The sequence below is a fragment of the Macaca mulatta genome, chromosome 7, assembly GCF_049350105.2.
Source record: "Macaca mulatta isolate MMU2019108-1 chromosome 7, T2T-MMU8v2.0, whole genome shotgun sequence".
NCBI classification, from domain to species: domain Eukaryota; kingdom Metazoa; phylum Chordata; class Mammalia; order Primates; family Cercopithecidae; genus Macaca; species Macaca mulatta.
The window spans coordinates 34,508,993-34,530,928 of NC_133412.1; the positions used below are offsets into that span (position 1 = coordinate 34,508,993).

Genomic DNA, 21,936 nt, shown 5'->3' on the forward strand with positions numbered 1-21,936 from the left:
TCACTGCAACCTCCACCTCCCGGGTTCAAGCAGATCTCTGCCTCAGCCTCCCAAGTAGCTGGGATTGCAGGCGTCCGCCACCACACCTGGCTAATTTTTTTGTATTTTTAGTAGAGACGGGGTTTTACCATCTTGGCCAGGCTGGTCTTGAACTCCTGACCTCGTGATCCACCCACCTCAGCCTCCCAAAACGGTAGGATTACAGTCGTGAGCCACCGCACATGGCCAGAATTCTTATAATCAAAAGATAACCTTGATCTTTGGAAAAACATCCTGTTTTTTTTTGGTTTTTTGTTTTGTTTTGTTTTGAGACAGAGTCTCACTCTGTCACCCAGGCTGGAGTGTGATGGCATAATCTTGGCTCACTGCAACCTCCACCTCCTGGGCTCAAGTGATCCTCCCACCTCAGCCTCCCAAGTAGCTGGAACTACAGGCGAGTGCCACCACAACTGGCTAATTTTTGTATTTTTTGTAGAAACAGGGTTTTTCACCTTGTTGCCCAGGGAGGTCTCAAACTCCTGGACTCAAGCGATCCACTCACCTTGGCCTCCCAAAGTGCTGGGATTACATGTGTGAGCCGCTGTGCCCAGCCTGGAAAGAAAGAACTTAAAAAAATTTTTTTTTGTTTTGAAACAGGGATTCAGTCTGTGGCCCAGGCTGGAGTACAGTGGTGCCATCATAGCTCACTGTGGCCTCAAACTACTGGGCTCAAGCAGAGAGGCAATCCTCCTACCTCAACCTCCTGAGTAACTGAAACTACAGGCACATGCCACTACACTGGGCTACATTTTCTATTTTTTGTAGAGAAGAGGTTTTGCTGTGTTGCCAGGGTTGGTCTCAAACTCCTGGCCTCAAGTGATCCTCCATCTTGGCCTCCCAAAGTGCTGGGATTACAGGCGTGAGTCACTGTGTCCAGCCCAAAATGTTTTTTGTTGCATAATTTTTGTTCTCCAGACACATGATGTAGTATTTAGGAAATACTTTTTGAATTAAAGGGATAAAAATAAGGACTACAAGGCCATTATTTTATGTATCTATAATAGGAAAACATCACCTGTTAATGACTTCCTGCTCTAAGCTGTACTTTTTAACTTCTCCTCTGATTGTTCAAACCTTCAATAAGTTAACTGGCTTTCTTTGTAAAAGCAACTGAATTATTTGTCCCATTTCTCCCCTCAATTATGCAGTTAATTCCTAGTTGTCAAAATAGGAGTATTTTACCAAAACCAAAACAAAAAGCAGGAAAATTACAGGTAATTCAGCCATCAGCATTAATTCTACATTGTTTTAGGAGGACCTAATTAAAAATATAGGGCCATGGTCCTCACGTGAAAGAAAAGTATGGAAAACAACAATACAGGAATTCTTTTTCTAAAGGAAGTAAGTTATGGTGCCATTGACATAAATTTAAAACAGAGACAGTCTTATATTTATCTTACTACAATTCTCTTCAAGAATTTAACCGTTTGTGGTCACCTATGTTGCTATCATCTTTGTCTAAACCACCTTTACGTCTTTCTTAAATTATGGCAACAGCTTTACAACTGGTCTCCCAGTTTTATTTTGTTTTTGTTTTTATTGTTTTAACACAGGAGCATCCTTTTAAAATCTAGGTCAGGTCATATACTCCTCTGCTTAAAATCCTCCAGACGCTTCCCTTATTGTAAAACCAACATCTTTAAAATGGCTTACAAGACACCTGCCACCTCTCAGACTTCGTCTTCTACAACTCTGCCCTTCCCTCACTTCACTCTAGCCATTCTCTCCTTTTTACTGCTTCTTAAAGATGTCAGGCACACTCCTACCTCAGGGCCTTTGCATTTGCAGTTCTCTCTCATGGAACACACTTTCCCTAGTGTCCAAATGACTAGTTTTCTCTTTGATCTCATATCACTCTGTCAATGAAGATCTTTTGTGACCATCCTATATAAAAGCGCAACATACCCCTAGTACCTCCTCATTCTTTTCCTGATATATTTTTCTCTACAGTATTTTATGCCATCTGATTTGCCCTAATTTGTTTATTCTTTATCTGTATTACCCAGGACCAACATAATGTTTTATTTTATTTTATCTATGTTGTTTATTGCACCTGCAGCACAGAGGTGCATAACAGATATTTAATAACTATTTGTTGAATAAATGAACAAAGGCAAGTGATTAGCAATACAGCCATAGCTCTTCTTTCTGGACCATGCTCAGCTGACTCAGAGAAGGTATAAGCTACATGCTAGATAATCTGAATTATCTTCAGGAGAAAGATAACTACGTAACGATATATTTTAACTCACTATATTATAAAACATATAACATGCTTAAACTTTGTAAACACTTTTCGGGGAGGAAAAGAGAGAGCTCCAGTTTTTCATCAGAAAAATAAATGTCTTTTCAGCAGCAAAGAATACTGTAGTTATTTCTATTTACATGGACAGTGTGCCCCTTGGTTAGATTGGAATTATTAGATAAGAATTAGATTATTAGCTAGGAATTAGATTAGCGCTAGGAAGTCATGCATTTGTTTTCCGATGTGAGGTCTTAGCATTAGAAGATCGTGTTCTTATATTCATAAAATCTTTATTCCCATTTTAACAACAGTAACACAGTTTGAACCTTTTTTATATAACAATCATTTCAGTCTGAAATCGCCAGTGTTACAGCAAGGAAGTGTCCTCAAGATCGCGCACCTATAAAGTTACTGTAGTGTTGCCACCCGTTTTTCACCTTTTACTCCCTTACTTTATCCTGTAAACTTTCCATCCTGCATATTCATTACAGCCATATTTGTGTGTCATAGTCCTGTTTACTGCTCTACTAAATTCTCCAGCCAAAAGGAGCAAAGAAACAAGTCATAGATGGGCACTGCATCTTTATTATAGAATAGTACAGGAGCTGCAGCCCACTTACTTAAGATGAGCTCCCATATTGACTCCTTAACTCTGTGTTGCTTGCTAAAATTATAACAAGGCCATCTCTGGAGAGGATTATATATTATTTGAAGGGCATAGCCACAAATGTTTTGTTCTCCAGGTGATGCTATATTAAACATAAAATATATGACTTGTAGATAAATTGCACATTACTGAGAAATCAAAATAGTTACTGAGTAAATTAAACAATGACAAGGTTAGGTAAGAGTTGTTACCAATCATAGGATGTCACTGCTTTTCTTTATTTTGTTTTACTATTTTGTTCAAGATAAAGTTGATAGGGCAGGGAGCAGTGGCTCACGCTTCTAATGCCAGCACTTTGGGAGGCTGAGGTGGGAGGATTGCTTGAGCCCAAGAGTTCAAGAACAGGCTGGGCAACAAAGTGAGACCTTGTGTCAATTATACTTTAAAAATAAAAATAAAAAAGAAAGACGATGGTTTTACATGAACATATTACTAGGCAATGGAGTTATATATAACTAGTCTTTTAGATACTTCATTTGCTGGCATAAATATTATTAGAATACAAAGCTTTTGGACTCTTGTCTTAGAACTGAGAAGTTGTAATTATGTTTTCAGATTCCTTTTTTGGTTCATCCTTTCATTTCATGTGAGGCTTTAGACTTTTAATTACGCCTCTTGCAGATATGATTATAAAAATGCAATTTAAGGCTGGGCATTGTGGCCCATGCCTGTAATCTCAGCACTTTGGGAGGGTGAGGCTGGCAGATCGCTTGAAGCCAGGAGTTCAAGACCAGCCTGGCCAACGTGGCGAAACTCTGTCTCTGTTAAAAATACAAAAGTTAGCAGGGTGTGGTAGCGCACACCTGTAATCCTAGCTAGTCTAGACGCTTAGGCATGAGAATGGCTGGAGCCTGGGAGGTGGAGGTTGCAGTGAGCCAAGATTGCACCAGTGCACTCCAGACTGGGCAACAAAGCAAGACTTTGAGACACACGCACACACAGAGACGCGCACACACACACACACACACACACACAATTTAAGATCGGTGTGGACACCTGGTATTATCTATGCCAGTGGATCACAGCTTGAATCTTGAATACAAGAAGATTCAATACACATCAGAAAAACCTAATGAATTCTGTGGATTCTGTAGTTTACTGAAATAAAATGGTAACTAAACATTAGGTTTCTTTCACTGGAATTATTTCAGCTCAGCATGGCAATGCTTCATTTACCTTTTAATCTGAAGTTCTGAACTGCAGTTACATGGCTTTGCGTTTTCTTTTTTGTTTTTGTTCGTTTGTTGTTGTTGTTGTTGTTGTTGTTTTTCTAGAGACAGGGTGTCTCTCTGTCACCCTCGCTAGAGTACAGTGGCACAATCATAGCTCACTGCAGGCATGAACTCCTGGGCTGAAGCAATCCTCCCACCTCAGCCTCCCAGGTAGCTGGGATTACAGGTGCACACCACCCAGCGAATTTTTTGACTTTTGTAGAGACAAGGTTCTTGCCATGTTGCCTGAGCTAGTCTCAAACTCCTGGGCTCAAGGGATCTTCCCACTTTGGCCTCCCAAAGTGGTAGGATTACAGGCATGAGCCACCATACCCCGCCTTGATTTTTCTTTTTAAGAGAGAAAAATGTTTATCATAATGGAATCTAAAAAAAAAACTCTGAGAGACAAAAATCTTTCATAATAGGAATTCAGAGTTTTGGGGTGGAGTGCATAATAAAATGTTTTATTAGTGGTGAAGTGGCTAGGAAGTCTTTGGCCTAGTTTAATGCCTGCATTTTACAGAAATGGAAAATTAGGCTCAGGGAGAGTCGACGACCTACTCTAAGCTCTCATGCCTCCTGAGAGGCAGAGCTGAAACCTGGATCCCTATCTCCTGACTCCCAGTTTAGTGCTCTTTCGCATTACGTGATATAACTCCACAGTGTTCTGGGACCTGAGTAGCCCATCTTATATTACATAGAATGATAGGGAGAATACTTCTGCCCTACTGCATACACATGTGCTACAGCTACATAGAGCAAGTAGCTTAACAAATTTCTTCCAAGTTTTGTATCTGTTTCCCAGCGTCTGTTTAGGGACACTTGTCATTGTTAGGAATGGTGAAGCATACCAAATACTTGTCAGACAATGCTTGTTTTGCATTGTTCTTTGTTGAAAATGTATAACTGACACCATTTCCCATCTTTTTCCCTGTTGATTTCACTCTTCTTAGATGTGTGTTCAAACTGAAGTATTTTTTGGCTTTTGTTGAGAATGGTCACCAGAATTTAGTAATAAGAAACCATTCTTAAAAGATACATCTTTTCATAAGTTCAAGATCTGTATGATTTCTTCCAGTGAATATAGCAAAAATTAGCTTTGCTTTTTTGCTTTATTATCACAGATGTGAGGCAGGATGTTTTGGTAGACTCAGTATTTATTTAGAGGTAAGAAGTATTAAAAAATTACTACCACTAGCAAGAATTTTTACTGAAACAAAAATATAGATTGGGGACCAAAAATAACTTAATGTATAAGTTACTTACAGCTTTGGATTGCAGATTCTTGAAATGGTTCTGGGCTAAGATGCAGATGTTACTTCTAGTCTTTTTAAAAATAAATTTTAAATAGAATAGAATATCTTGGTGCTGTTCCATTTCTCATAAATTGAAAGGATCTGGTGTTTTCCAGTTCAGAAGAATAGAAAATCACACAGGCCAAAAGAAGAAACAAAAAAAGGGTGGCACTTTCTTTAAGAGACAGCTAATTTGACCCAAGACATCATGTTCACAAAAATTATTTAGCTTTACAGATGATTTTAAACGATAGCTTTGTTTGCCTACAGTTTTGTTTTGTTGTTAGATTGCCTAACGAGTCAATAGTGCAAAGCCTTATGTCAGTCTTGAAACATCTTCAGAAGTGCTGGTTTCTTGAGGAATTTAAAAACCTGGGGCTCATCCTGATCGTTTTTTTTTTTTTAATGTGTGCATACACACACCATTAGGCAGTCCTGTGATTATAGAGCCATCTGCAGGAAAATTGTCAAGTTGCAACATAGTTAATGATTCTTTTACTGTGTTATTTCAAGTGGTAAATGAGAAGTGACAAACTGCAATTCATGAAGGGAAGGAAAGGGAAAGGACAGCCAAGAGATGCAGGGGCAGCGGGATCCCCCCTCTTTAATTTTTCAAAGAAAACTGCTTTGTCATTGTGAGTTTGTGATCAAAAGAAACATGCAATTTGCTTCAGATTTTACATATTCTCAGTAATTATATAGTTCTGTCTCATTTGAAGGGTTATCTAATGATTGCCTTTTAGAAGCTTTGTATGATCTGTCAGTTCTATTCATGTTGATATCGGAGGGATACTATTTATTCACCTCAGAAAGAGATTTATTTGCTTTCTTCTCCAGGAGATATGGCTGTTTTTACATATCCTCATTATAGTCATATGGTTGTCAAAAGGAAATTAATTGTTCTTTTACCTTAAAAATGCAGTTTACAGAGGTGATTGTTTCCATTGACTCTATAGGTAGGGGTTTTCTATTTTGTTAATCATTAAGCATTTCTAAAACTCATTTTAGACTTGAGATATTTGTAAAGAAACAGTCATCTGATATCCTGTATCCGAGTCAGATGCTATTTTATGAATTTTACCATGTGTCTTTACACTGTGTTGAGAAATGTATATTTATATGTGTTGATATCCAAATAAGTCATTTACCAGTACTCAGACTAATCTTTAATATCCACCTGTTATTGGTTTGGTTAAGATTTTGGTAATCACAATTAAGGCTTAATTGGAACAGTTTTTTTCATGGAATGTCACTTGAGTAAAGATCACAAAATCAAGTCTTCGATTTTTAAGATTTTCATACAGTGGAAAGATAGTAATTAGAAGGCTTTTCACTGATAGACTGGGTATCAGCAAGATGAGAGTGATTGTTGAATTAGAAGATGCACTACTGATTTTAGATCTATAACACTATTAACTTTAAATAATATGCATTGAATTCTAGTGAATTGGTTTGAAAATGGTGTATTATTTCACTGGAGTTTTATATTCTTAATTTGTTTCTTGCAGAAGTAAATTTTCTAAAATGTGAGGATATTAGAAAATCAGAAGAACAACTTTCTGAACATTTAGGAATGACTGTATTTACAAAGTAGCATATACTACCAGAAAAGTCTGCAATATAATGTTCAGATATAAAACCTGGAATTTTGATATCTGACTTAATTAGCAAGGCTAACTAAAACACTGCACAGTTGAAAGACAGCATTCACTCACATGTCATCTCTTTACAAGATAGAGGAGGAAGAAGAGGCATTGTGGAAAGTTCTTTTGCTCTGAATTTGTTCACTTACAGATTCTCTCACTATTCTCTTAAATCTATCCTCACCCCTACCTCCCTTGCAGCCAATAATTTATTATTTGCTGAGTTCATCCTTTAGGAAAATATAGAGTTCATTCGTGGAGTTATTCATGTGTCAGGTTTTAAGATTGACTTCATTTATTACTCTGAAAGTCTATTTTCCAAGATTTGATTCACTTAGAAATAATGTTGAAACTTTTCATGAGGAATCTTATGAGTGGGTTTTAGGTTTACTTTTCCAGTCAGATCTTCTGGCTTTTGGGACAGTGGAATGTTGCCTGTTTGTTTTAGAAGAATATACAGTAAGATTAACCACTAACTGGCCTATGTTAACTAATTCAAGATACATAATTCACTTCCATTAAAAATTTTCTTTCAAAAACTATTTAGAATTTTATGTTACCTTTGGAAACATTCTTGCTTAAGGATCATTTAAAAATAGCTATAACTGTTATAGTGATCCAAATATAAGGATAAAAATGAGCTAATAAAGTAGATAAAAATACTACAGGGATAACTCTAAGAAATTTTATATAGTTCTCCAAGGAAGATCTGCTTCCCAATCAACAGAAATGTAAGATGGAAGAGGGAAATTTTGCATGGGAGCCTGGAATTTAAACTGAAGTTTCCAGAGAGCTCTTACTTGGTGGACTTTTTGAAAACATCTTTTCCTAAATCATCAGTAAAGAATTAACTTCTTTAGGCAAAGCACATTATGGTTTTTTCTTGCCTAGTTTAGTTCTGTGCTTAATGACTACTGGAATAGCAACAAACATAACATCCTGATAACATTTGGGAGGAAAAGGCATATTTGAAAATTGGTGAAATGCAATAATCTTTAAACCAGGAATCATCAGTTTGTTAATAAAAGATGTATGGTTCCAAGTTATGTGTTTTTTCAGGGTCCTCTGGCATTTTCATTAATCATTTTGCTAGTGTGTACAATGATTCCTATCTTGTGTAAAACTTGATTTTTTATATTTTTGAACTAGGTGACATGAATATTGAGTCAGATCACATAATCTTAGAGTAACACATAAGTGATTATGTAGAGTTGTGGGTGGAAACAATTCTGGATAAAAAGTGCATGACAATTCAGAGCTCCTGTACAGACTGCACGCCTGTCTGAAATCAGGTTTAAAAATTGGCCCTGTCTCCAGCTGACTCGTTTTGTCAGACTGAGTCACAGGATTAACCCTTGACATGTTCCTTTAAAAAAAAAAAAAGCAAAGATTAAACAACTGCATTGACTAAAACAGCACTTGATCCATCTATATGCATTTTTTTTCCTGTAATATGATTCTCCTTAGGACAAGAAATTGTGCTACAGCTGTTGCATAGATTAAATTAATTTTTTAAAAAATTGGGAGCAGAGAAAAAAAGATTTTATTGTACAAGATAATTTATAATGGCAATCAAGCAATGACCATCTACATCAAACAGTTTTAGTTTTTTGGGGGGTAAGACAGGCTTCAAGAAAAATGCTGTTTTGGAGCAACAAACTTAAAAGACTTTTCCATAGCATACAAGTAGAATATAGGGGCATTTTATGTAGATTCCACCAGTTTTGTTGATGATTTACTGTTTTTGAAGAATGAGCTTTTAGTATCATATAATTATAGATACAGGCATAGAGTTTTGATTTGGTTTTTAGTTTTTATATCTATCATCAATTTAGGCAGTAGTGTATACCAAGTGACTGTGGTGTGTATTGGCAGGGGAGGTCTTACCTACACATGTACGAGTTTTATATTTATGTTTTTTAGGGGAATAATGAAAAGTAGAAGCAAAAGCTTTTAATTAGTTACTCAACTCTCTTTAGAAACTATGTTTCACATTCAGGTTTCATGTTTAACACTAAATCTTACCTAGGTGTTTAATAAATAAGTGCATTTTTTTTCATTAAAGAAATTTGATTATACTGTTTGGCTTTTACCATGAATTTCTTTTTTATCTGAATATATGTTTATTCTCTTCAGATTATCATATAATTGCCTCTAAAATAAAGAACTGGTGTTAAAATATTAAAATTTTCATTGTGCTTTAATAACCAAGGTTGCTTAGTTGGGTTTACATTATGATGTTTGTTTTATCAGACAACATAGTAAGTACCCTCTCTGTTTTCTGCCAGGCGTCAGAGAAGTGGGCTTAACTGTCGTAATAGGTGGATGTTTTTTAACCAATATAAAAAAGTTTTCTCAGATTGAAGCGATGATTATAAAAATGTTGAAGTATTGTCAGTTTTTTGTGGCTCTCTTCTCCCTGTTCCTCCTCAATTTCTATTGAAAAGTAAGTGTTTTTAATAATTAATAAGGAAAATTTTATTGATTAGATTTTGATTTTCCTTTTTTTGTTTGTTTTTTATTTTTTGTTTTTTGTTTTTAGAGTAGCCGATCTGTCAGTATAGAAAGACTGTGTATGGAAGACTAAAATTTACTTGAATGGTTTTAAGGCATGCTATTGTTAATTGTAAATCAAAGCTTTTTACACAGTTCTGCAAGGATTGAAATGGGTCTTTGTGGTCTCTCAGGAGGGAGGAAGTTACAAACCACTCCGTAGACTGGCATTTTAATAGTCTGCTGTACAGCGATGTTCTTTTGCAGCTGCTGCTTAGCGTTTTCTATATCTGGAGAGTGTGGGGAGGTTTTATTGTTGTTCCAATACTATCAGCTTTTAAAATATTGTGAAGTTAGTTGGCCTTATTGTCTGATTTAGTTTTGTTACTATAATTTGATCAATGTGTTAATAAAAATGAGGTTGGGGAGATAGTGGGTCCCTTGTAGTGTATATTCCTAGAATATTTCATAGAGGATTTGTGCTTCATGAAAGGTACCTTTAAAAAAAGTGATGTGCCCCTTTTGCAGCTTGTGAGCTCTCCTCTGATTAATACAATCCCGTTAGAACCTACAAGGCACAGAGAGAAGGATAGTACAAAGAGGTTTTGATGAAGGGAAATGAGACAAAAAGGGAAAGTTGCTATTCTGTTTTTCCAGGTTATAATTACAGCAAAAGATTGATTGGAAAACATTTAAATAGCAAGACGTGTCTGTGTGAGAGACGTATGTTTTTGTAGACAACTTTCAAAACCTTTTGACTTCGAAGTATGAGTTAGAAATGTCTGTAAGACATTTATTCCCACACTTATTATTTTTCCTGTCTGAGAAATGTGAGTATTAACATAAAAATATGAATATACAAAGTATTAAGAACAATAACAGAGGAAAGACTTATAGGAAACTGTTCAGTTTATTCTTTCATACTTTATATGAAAGATGTGTGGATTTTTTTTTAAGAGCAATCCTATTGCAAGATCTTATGAACTTTTAATTGGTGTTTATGAAGAATTCAAGGAGGTTTATAACAAAATCTGTATTATTAAATGTTTCTGTTTTAGAAACAGGTAATTTATTTTCAAGATAATCTATCTGATTTTTGGACTACGCTTTTTAATAAAATGTGTTCTTTTCAATTTTTTTCAACATAATTTTTGTAACTTAAAGTATGGTTTGTTATAGCTAGTTAAGAGGTATTTGCATGATGGTCCGCTTTCTCCAGGAAGTGATTTTATACAAGATTAACTGTCTAGATCCTTCTTGTTACACATGATTCAGTGTTTCCAATTCCTGATTACTTGATCATGTGTTTATCAAAGTTGAAGCAACTTTAGACCATGCCAGATGGTAAGGCTGGAGGTGTAGCAAGCTAGGTTTCTCTGCCACAAGTGCTCTAATTTAATTAAAACTAAAAACAGATTAGCAGAAAATCTGTCAGTTTGCCTGCCTTTGTGTGTGTATATATGTATATATGAGACAAATCTAATAATTTCTTGGGTTATTTTTATTCAGGACATATCTGTCTATTTAGCACTTACAAGTGACTTGTATTTTTTTAATACCTCAAATTTTGTCTTCTTGGTATCCTCCACCAATGCAAGGACTTGATAGAAATTGAAAGAGGTTACTTACAGCATAAACCCTCCCTCTGTGCTCTGTGAGTTGGTTCAGTCCTATTTTGCATAAGTTCCTTTTGAGTAGATCCATGTGTGGATGCATAGTACTGAAGACTTACTCCCTTTGCCTGTTTGGATATATGTCTTGGAGAGAAGCTGTGTGCATTAGCTACAAATAGTAACGTTTTCAAAATCAACATGTATTGTGCTTATCCTGTCCCTGGAATGGGCAGCAATTCTTTGATGTATTACTACAATGGGAAAACGGTAAGCCTTTTTCTTTGTTCATATAGCTTCTAATTCACTTGTTTAATGGAAAGCAGTATATATTAATCGCTTTTTATTAAAATCTGTGAGATTTTGTTTTATCTTTTTCTGCAATATATTAGATTGTATATTTCCTTTTTTTTTTTTTTTTTTTTTTTTTTTTTTTTTTTTTGAGATGGAGTCTTGCACTGTCACCCAGGATGGAGTGCATTGGCATGATCTCAGCTCACTGCAACCTTCCCCTCCCGGGTTCAAGCGGTTCTCCTGCCTCAGCCTCCCGAGTAGCTGGAATTACAGGCACCAACCACCATGCCTGGCTAATTTTTGTATTTTTAGTAGAGACACGGTTTCACCATGTTGTCCAGGCTGGTTTCGAACTCCTGACCTTAGGTGATCCACCCGCCTCGGCCTCCCAAAGTGCTGGAATTACAGGCGTGAGCCACCGCGCCCAGCCTAGATCGTAGATTTCTTTAGAAGTAGTGTCAGTAAAGTCCTGTCTGCTACATAGCTACCCGATAGTTGTTGGCTTTCGTTTTATTTTTAAGATAGTGTAGAAAATAAACTTGAATTTCTGAGTTACTATTAGCCTGATATTTTTACTAGCAATGAGCTTGAAAGTACATTTGTTTTTATGTTTTCGTATCTTGTAAACAAATCCTTATGTAAAATGTGTATATACACACATATGTATTGAGAATTATTTGATGCTTTGTAGATGGAAGGAAAAGATGAAAGTCATCTAGGAGATTCATAAAAATAACAAGTATGAAGCTCTGGTAATGATTAGGGAAGCAGTCAGCTAGTAAGGGCCATATTTCCTGTTTAGAGTTTCAAGTCCAGAGCCTGACTTTTCTGGGATACCATCTGTTTCCAATCAAACTAGAATTTTGACCTTGTGTGGATTCATGAAATAAATCACTATTTTTTAAAAGAATGCATTTATACATTTTCCAAAGAATGCACTGTACTTCTGGTTGATTTATAGCAAGCACGTGACTAGGTGTTTTAAAATAATACTTTTTTTTGCTAAACAAGAGTTCTATTCTTTAAATTAATTACCTAGTGTTAATAATTTACTGTGTTTCTACAAAAAAATCTATAAGCCAGAGGATTTTATATATTCTAAAAAAAAGAGTAAACTCTGAAAGTTTCAATAGGAGCTATCTTTGTAAGATACTTGATAAATATTACTAAAAGGTACACTAATGAATAACAGTGTTAGTTTATGTCAGAAACTCAGTGTTTTCCTTCTAAATCTTTCAAAAATAATTTTACCCTCAGATGTCTTATGAAAAAATGCATATATGGGCTTAGTGAAAGGGGAGGGGGGAGCATTTTTAATGTTGATGTTTTAAGTTATAGAGATTATTCAATTACATTTTACTAAAATAGGCTTAAAATTAGATATGGTTGTCTCTTCCCTTTTTATCACTTGGAAATGTTTTAAAGTAGCCTATGGCTACAACTAGGGTACGAAGAACTAATAAAAGCACTTTTTCATTTGCTGACTGCTTTAGTAAGGGCTCTCCGGACTGGGCCAGTGTTTGGTTGTGAACTTTTGGGTAAGCTTTCAAAAAAGATGAGAAGCAAGTCAAAACATCTTTAAACTCAGTAAAAAGTATATGTTCAAGCTGCCCATATAAGAAGAGCTTTGGATAATGTAAGAAGTAGATTTAGATGGATGAGTGAATTATTTAATCTCTATGTAATTTTCTTGCCAGCTGTCTTTCAAATGTGAAAATAATTTTCTTTTGTGTCTGATTTTAAGTAAAACAGTCTGAAGATGGTATGTGGGTATGTGTGTGGGGGGAGATGTGCGCGCGCGTGTGCACGTGTATAAGTTCAGTAAAATTAATTATATAGAACCCTGAAACTTCAAGACTAACTCAAAGTGAGTTTAGATTTTATTCTTTCGAAAGCATAGGTTATGGTATTACATTTCTCTTTGTTCTACATTGGGAGTGGGGTGGGGAGAGCTTTGATAGTGGTATTTCCAGGCTTATGGTAGGTGGCATAGCTGGTATGGTAGAGAAGTGTAGCCTGGAAAAATTGATAGTCTGTGCCTAATACAGGTCAAAGGTGACTTTCATGTTCTGGAAAAATACATAAATAAAGAGATGATATATTGACTTAGTTCTCCAAATCATAAGACCCTAGACTTGTATGTATTTTATTTTTACCCACCTCTAGTTTTTAAAATTATTCTTTAGTAATTATTAGAAATCATTAGCAACATTATTATTTTGTGATGACTTCAGTTTTCTTCAATAAGAAAATCATGGTATGTAATTACATTGTCTCAAGATTATATAAATGTATTATTTTAGTGTCTATTGGGAAATACCTACTTGTCAATGCCTTAAAGTAAAAACTAGCACTTTCATTAAATTTCTAGACTCTAAGTGAAATATACGTCTTCACTTAAGTTATAGAATTTTAATATACTTCTTGTGGTGAACAGGTTAAATTTAAACTCTTTAATCTCATTTTATAGATTTTTTAAATGATAGAACAAAATAGTATTTTGAAATGCTAATAATAAGTTCACATTGTTTCATTTTTAACATCCCATTTCAGGTTTTATGAGAGAGTGACAAACCCTAAGTGGCCTGCTCTTAAACAGAAAGCTTTCTTTCACTTTTTTCCAGTTTTTTTTCTTTTTTTGTTTTTTAGTTGAAGACCAAAGAGCTTTTTGATATCTTGCTACCTAAAATTGTATGGCCATTATTGTATTGTTAGATATGTAACAGACTTGGGTATATAGGTGTAGAAAAGAAAAGCCAAAAATGTTAATGCAATTTTTCCTACTGCTTAAAAAGAGAAGGGGTTAATGTTTTGTATTATATGTAATTTTTGTGTAGCTATATTCTGTATCATGTTATAAGGTATTAATATGGGTTTATAGTAAGTATGAAAATTAAAACTATTTTGCACCTTATACTGTTTTGAAATATAAAAAATAGGAGAGAATAGTGGGTTTCTGAGATTCCTTCTTTATAAAGAACTCTGCCTGCAATTCAGTTTTCTCACTCATTTGAATAAATTTTGTCCTTTACACAGAAAGTTAGAAAAGTCTTAAGAGCAAAGGAAGGAAAAGTTTTGGGGGAAAAAAAGGACTCTCATGTTTTTTTTACCTTTAAGATTTTGGAGTGCCTTCCTCCATTTTTCTGACCAGCCTCCATTTTTCTTGGTTTTAGACTAAAGATTCTATAGAGTATTCCAGGTATAAAAATTGCCACACGAACAGACATGATGGCCTTTTCATTGTATGAGGAAATTATTTTAATCTTCTGAGAAACAACACAGAAATCCAAGTTTTAAAATTCATGGTAGACACACATTTTGAATATTAAGCTGCTTTGAATGGAATCTGGGAAAAAACAGAAAGAAACTAACGTGATTGTAAGGGCTCTTCTCTGCCAGGAACTGTGCTCGGAACTTTGTTTATCTGATTTAATTTTCACAACCACTGTCATTTAGCTGTAACTAGCTCATTTTATAAATAAGGAAAATGAGGTTCAGCCTCACCTAGTTTGTAAGTACTGAGATCAGAATTTGAACCCAGGTCAATCCCCCAGAAGCACATTTTCTCCTTTATCCAAGGACATGTAAATTATTCTCTATAGCAAAGGGTCAAACTGAATTTATCCTAACTACCCATTTACATTAAAATACACTACATTGGATCCAATGTGTATTTGGATATGTAAAAATACATATGTATACTACATTGCAAAGAAAATGTAACCGGTAAAAACACTAAGCCACTCTTACAAATCTTTTGCATGTGTGGTCAGAGTAACAATTTCATGAATACTAATTGATGTGGTTAGTCAAGCAGATTTTTATCAACTTTTGTTTAAGAATTTAAAATTAAAACTTTCATATATGTTTTAGCAAGTCTCCTCTTCTAGTAGAATTAATCATACTGAAAATTGGTTTAGCCATGGTTTTGGCACCTGCCTACCAATGAATTTTTTTTTTTTTTGTAAGAATTAGAGTAGCAAGTAAGTAAGATTACATTGTAAATACTTATAAGACTTATTTTTAAAATAAACACTTTCAGTTAATAAAAGAACAAAAACTAATGTGACTGTATACAGCTGTGTTCGTGTTCCGTTGGGATATTTATTACTCGTTAACATGAGAGAAGAATATACAATTAAATTAATTTAAATTTCCAGACTGTCCATGGGCCCAAAAGAGTTAAATCTAACATTTTTTATAATAGGGAAAACATGAAGTCATTTTTTAACTCTCTTAATATAGAATGCTGAAGACATTGAATGACAAGGACTTCAGCATAAACCTACTACGCATTTTTCCCCTTTACCAAAAATATCTGAGACTATAGTGTGTGAGCTCAAGAAAGTTTTCTTTTCTTGATTCAAGTGAATACAAATACTAGTGAGTTAAAACTAGCTCCTGCTACAGTTTTACATACTAGAGGGTATGTTGTCACTGGTCAACTTTATGAATGTTTTTGAGAGAAATTTATGTTTCTTTCTACTTGTATATCAAAGGGGATCAGGTGTAATATTGTTGAATCTCAATTTTTTTAAGTAGGTAGGTAATGTGTGTCAGTCATTAATTTGTTCAGTATATTATCCTAGCAAACAAGTTTCAAACCCTGTCCCTTAGAACCATAATTCAAGAAAAACATTGAGATTATTAGAAAAATGATAGCACTTATCGTAGAAAATCAGTAATATGCCCGGTAATGTTAATTTAAGATTAATTAAAATGTGCTTGATTTACCTAGAAAACCAGTGATATGCCCAGTAATATTAATTTAAGATTAATGTAAATGTGCTTAGAAGGAATTTTTCTCACAGTTGAAAACCAGTAATATTCAACTGTGTTTGTTACACAGTAAGAGCAGCAGTTGATTTTAAAATGCTTTGTACTGAAAACTAGAATTCATTTTTCTTACTGTTGTTAGAAAAGAAATTTCATTTTATTTTCCCTGGAAAATAAACATGTCTCTGGAAATTTTTGGAAAGAGATACTGGTCCTTTTACTTAGGAAACTGTTGAAAATATAAACACATATTTATCCCTTTTGCAGAATTTCAAGTTGCATTTTTAACAGGCTAATTAGATAAAAAGAATCTTCTGTAGAGATGGCTTGTATGTGCCTGAGTCAGTCTTTGTACTTCAGACGTTTTGCTTTATAATACCTGTGGTTTCAGTTCTTGTGGTATTTTTACTGGAACTATCTAAATATTTTCCCCCTCAGGCTTGAAATTACCATTAAAAACTGTAGTAGCAGATTGGATTTTGTGGCAGAATTTGCCATTTTATGTAATATGAAAATACTGAAAGCATTGAGATATTTATCAAATCTGTCGTTTGTTGAAATATTCTTAGATATTAGGGAATTATTAAATTAGACTCATCTTAATATTTATCTAGATTTTTAGGTTATTTTCTTTGGGATTGCATTGTTTAAATTTTGATTACAGAAGGAACAAGGAAAGTGAGAAGGCGTAAGTTTCAGAAATTTTTAAATGTTACCATTTAGGTTACTGATATATGCTTTTCTTTTTCTTTTTTCTCTCTCTCTTTTTTTTTTTTTTTTTTTTTTTTTTTTTTTTTTTTTTTAATAAGAGGGAGTCTCGTTTTGTCTCCCAGACTGGAGTGCAGTGGCAGTGGCGCGATCTCGGCTCACTGCAAGCTCCGCCTCTCGGGTTCACGCCATTCTCCTGCCTCAGCCTCCTGAGTAACTGGTACTACAGGTGTCCGCCACCACGACTGGCTAATTTTTTATTATTATTATCTTTAGTAGAGATGGGGTTTCACCGTGTTATCCAGAATGGTCTCGATCTTCTGACCTCATGATCCACCCTCCTCGGCCTCCCAAAGTGCTGGGATTACAGGCGTGAGCCACCATGCCCAGCCAAGGATATATGCTTTTTATCTGAGAATATATATAAGATTGGTATTGATACAAAATAACAGATCAGAATGATCTGAAAATGATCAGAAAAATATATTGGAAATGGCTTTTAGGAAATGTCTTTAATTTTCTGATATCTTCCTAGAACTCTTATACAAATGGGTATAGTTATTAAAGCAAAATTTTATTTATTCTTCTTAAAACAGCCTCTTTTTACTAAATTTCAATCCCACAAAATTGAGAAAGAGAAGTTGGTTGTATATATTGCTTCGTGTGGAACTTGCGTAGATTAATCAATTTAAATTAAATTAATAATTTAAACACTAAAAATCTTAAAATTACCTAGTTTTTTTAGTGCTGACTCTTAAATGTACATATTCTTAAAATTATAGGCCTAGAGTCTTAATTACAGTTTTTTAATATAGGGTTTGGCCTGGGTTGGGATATTCTTTTATTAATATTTCATTGACCTAGACCTTTTTTTTTTTTTTCTTTCAGGTTTTAGGTACTTAGCTAGATCTAGTAAAGTTTTTATTGTTTAATACTAAATGTAATTATATAAGATACCGGATAAAGTGGATGTTCCTGAATATAATATCATATTTTCATTTTAAAATTATTATGGCAGGGCAAGTTAGCCAAATAGTTTTGTTATGTTTTGTTATTTTGGTAAATTGATGTAAATTATGCTGAGTATAATTTCTGTTATTAGCACAGACCTTTCACATATTTGAGGCCCACATTAGCATGTGTTAAAGTGTTTAATGATACTGAACATATTGGAACTTAAAGAGAACAGCTATTCAAACCATCTTGACAGAAGATCTAATAGAAGCCCAAACATAATGAAATCTTGGTAATTAGTTCTGTGTCAGACCGTGTTCAGAAAAGTAGATAGCCTTCTCCATACTTCTTTATTCCAAATTAGGTGAAGGTGTTCTCAAAATGTTTCAGAATGTAGGCTGACTTTGGTTTTCATAGGCCTTGGAGTTTTTAAGAATTCTAGAATATATTTCAAAATAATTTATACAATCTTAAACTGCTGGATAAGAAGGATCTAAATCTGTCTTGCTCAGTATAGTAACCAGTAGCCACAAATGGTATTTAAATTAAATAAAATAAAATTTAAAATTAAGTTTCTCAACTGCACTGTCCACATTTCAAGTGTTCAATAGTCATGTGACTAATAGCTACTGTATTGTACAGCATAGATACAGAACATTTCCATCATCACAGAAATCTGTTGGACAATACTCATGTAAAGCATTCTTCTCATTTTCTCTGGAAGGGTATCTCAATTAGGATATATAACTATTCTCACATACTAAAGAAAATTCCTGTCTCTTCATCACTTGGAAAATGCCACCACATAGGCTGTGGATCTATTTTTTGAAGTATGGATAATCACATCTTGCTTTAACTCTGTCTTATCACTGAATGGGACTAGATAAAAAGAACTATCTTCTTTAGCAAAACCTCTGCGTCTTTGCATTTTTTCTCAGTAACAGAAAGTCATTATGCCTCCCTGCCTCACAGGAATGTTTCCAGTATTAATTATAGGAAAGATGTATAGAAATCGGGAGCACAGTACACAGCTCCAGCCTCTAGAGTTGAACAGAGTATATGCCCTGAATTTGGGGTTATCCATATGACTAAACTGAATCATCTGAGCAGGAAAAAAGAGATCTGTCTTTGCCAGTTTTACTCAAATTTGTTGTATGAACTAAAACATTTCCAGGATAATTGGGTTATCACTGTAAAGAGTAACCGTAAATATTCATCCCCAAAGTATGCTATAAGTTGCTTTATGGTGAGTCTGATGAGGACATGCAAGATATTATTAATGTGAATGTGTTCTTTTCAACAGACTTGATAATGAAGGGGAGGTATCCATTAGATTTTCTATTTTCTTCTTTCAAGTTAGAACTGTCTGTTCACTACACATCCAAAATTTCTCTTAACACCATTCTTACAGGGGAGAGTATAAGTGCTTGGGAAAAAAGTTGGTCCCATGGTAGCTACTGTGAGCTTGGCATTCTGAAAAGGAGAATAGAATTCTAAAGAAAATGTCTACCACATTTTAATAGAACATCTTAAATTACTATATTTACCCTTTTTCTATTCTCTTTAAAATAGTTTGACTCCTAGACTCCTGGTAGATTTTAATCATCTTAAAGCATATATATTCCTTTCTCTTAATTTTAAGATTGATTGTCATGATGCAAAATCATCCTTCAGATTTCAACCAATGATTAGATCATTAACTAGGGGGAAAAAACTGGCATCTGTGTTCAGGTGATCAGATGACATAAGCAGTCTGGTTTTAATTTGTGGCCAGTACTGATTGTAACTAAGAGAGACTTGCTCTTTTTGTGGAATTGGCTGACTATTTCCCTACATCTGGAGTTAATAAAGCCTTTGAGACCACATCAGTTGTGCTTTGCCGCAAGAAGTCTTTGATCTGAAAAATCAAGACTGGCACAACTGCTGCTTCATAACATTGCATCTATGTTTTTGCAAGCTATAGTTAAGATACCAAAAGTAAAGTTATTTAGCTTATTTAGCCTGTGTTAGAAATGCTGGTAAATGTACCTCTTTGAAAGCCATATATTGCAAAACATTCTTAGTATAAAAATTTTGAACTCGTGTTAGTACAAAAATGATATAGTAGGAGTTTTTTGTTTTTGTGGTTTTTTGTTTTTTTTTTTTTTTTGCCATTTTCATTTATAAGGTCTGTCCTTTAAAAGTCCATTGTTTTCAAAATCTGTTTGAAAGATATAGCATTAAAAACAAACTTTACCTCTAAAATGTGCCGTTTTCTCCATACAGCTTCAAACTTTTTGAGTAAGGGAAGGCAAGTCTCTGTGCTTTGTGTGGTTTTTCTTAGTTTTCTTGCTTTCCATGACAACCGTCAATAAACCATTATCTGATCAGCATATTCTCTTTTATTTAGCAGTGATTTGTAAATCAGTAAAGTTTATCCTTTTACTTCCTTTTGTAATTGTAACCATCTTCAAATTTTAAAAATGTAAGTATATTAATGTGTGGAATACAGTGAATTGAATGGGAATAAGGATAAAGAAATATAAATTGATAAATTATGTAAAAATTTAAACTGACAAATTATGTCCATTTTTGTGTAAAATTGTGTAAAATGACACATCAAAACTGGAGTGTTTTCGTAAATATCAGGTATGAGAGTCTTACATACTGTTTCAGTCTATAACCTAGATGGAATTAGAGAATTTTATATTTCATCCGTACATATCAAGGATGGTGTGTATAGTAAGTGCACATTTGTGATAGAAAGCATATGTTTGGGTGCTGTCTTCTAAATTTGATTCTCATTGTATTTTCTGGATAGTTCTATGGATTTATTCTATTTTGTTGTTGTTCGTGGTTTTAGCTTGGCTTGAGGAAATCTATATAGAAAGGGGACACGAGGATTTCTAGCTAGGGCTAAGTTTAAAAGATGAAACTTGATTAAAAGAAAATAGTCCAAAGTTCCTTTCCTGAAAACCTTATCTGCCTATCAGGCTGTACAATACGTTGCAGACACATTTGTATATAGTCAGTTATTTTATTTCAACACAATCATTTGTGAAATATGTTTAAACCAGAAAAGTATGTTTAATATGTGTGATGAACAAACCATTTTATCTGCCATATTCCTCAAACTAGGGGATCCTTCTAGATAATTCTTAGGAATATACTGTATCTTTTCCAAGACTTCTCAGGAACCACAGATGCATGTTTTTATCTCTGGGATGTGAAAGGTAGGAAACAAACCTGAATGCCAGTCCATTAAAAAAAAAAAATCACCTGTGCTAGCATTATCAGGACCAGCACACAGAGTAAAAATTACCTTTTATTTAGAATAAACTGTGTATATAACTAGGCTCACGTTAGACAAACACTGTAAGGAACAGCATTTGAGTATTGAACAGGTAATGTTTAGCAACATAACTGCTCCTATTAGAATGAAAGATGATACTGTTAACTAATACTTATTGCCTGCATACTTTGTACAAAGCACTGTGCTAAACATTTTATATATAATCTCATCTGATCTGCCCATCAATCTCCTCATGCAAGCAGTGTTAACACCATTTTACAAAAGAGGGAATTGAGTCTTGGGAAGATTAGGGTAATTTGCAAGAGGTCTTTACAGTTAATACCTCCAAGAAAGAATAAATTAATATAATTGACAGTTTATGTAAATAAAAAGTTGGGATCCCATTTTAATCTTGGTGTGCTTCCTTAAACTTGGGGTAAAATATCAAATTATGTAGAAGAACATAAAGTAAAAGTCCTCCTTCCCAATTCGCAGTCTAACGATGTAACTAACCACTGTCAGGTTTCTTGTGTGTAATTCTAGAAATTTTCTATGCTTATGCAAACAAATTGATATATGATTTTTATAATAGATGCTTCCATAATTTTAATGTTATTCTATTTCAATCAACATTTAAAATTTTTATTTTGTTGAATTTAATGGATGTATCACTTCAAACTAAAACAAAATTAGTTTATTTCAATCACTGCTCACAATAGCTTACTCTTCC

The 21,936-nt window shown here is 34.2% G+C and overlaps 1 protein-coding gene across 16 annotated transcripts in view; it reads left to right on the forward strand.

Moving 5' to 3' along the window:
* Nucleotides 1–21,936, forward strand: part of TCF12 (transcription factor 12) — a 375,360-nt gene that overhangs the window by 290,899 nt on the left and 62,525 nt on the right. For 4 of the 16 annotated variants that reach the window (XM_077939470.1, XM_015142323.3, XM_015142324.3 and 1 more), the window contains exon 1: nucleotides 11,308–11,473. The exons of the other annotated variants lie outside the window; for them this stretch is intronic. In XM_077939470.1, the coding sequence (XP_077795596.1) occupies nucleotides 11,405–11,473 (69 nt within the window). In that variant the 5' untranslated portion in view covers nucleotides 11,308–11,404. Of the gene's footprint in view, nucleotides 1–11,307; nucleotides 11,474–21,936 lie in introns of those variants that run through there. 16 annotated transcript variants of the gene reach the window in all.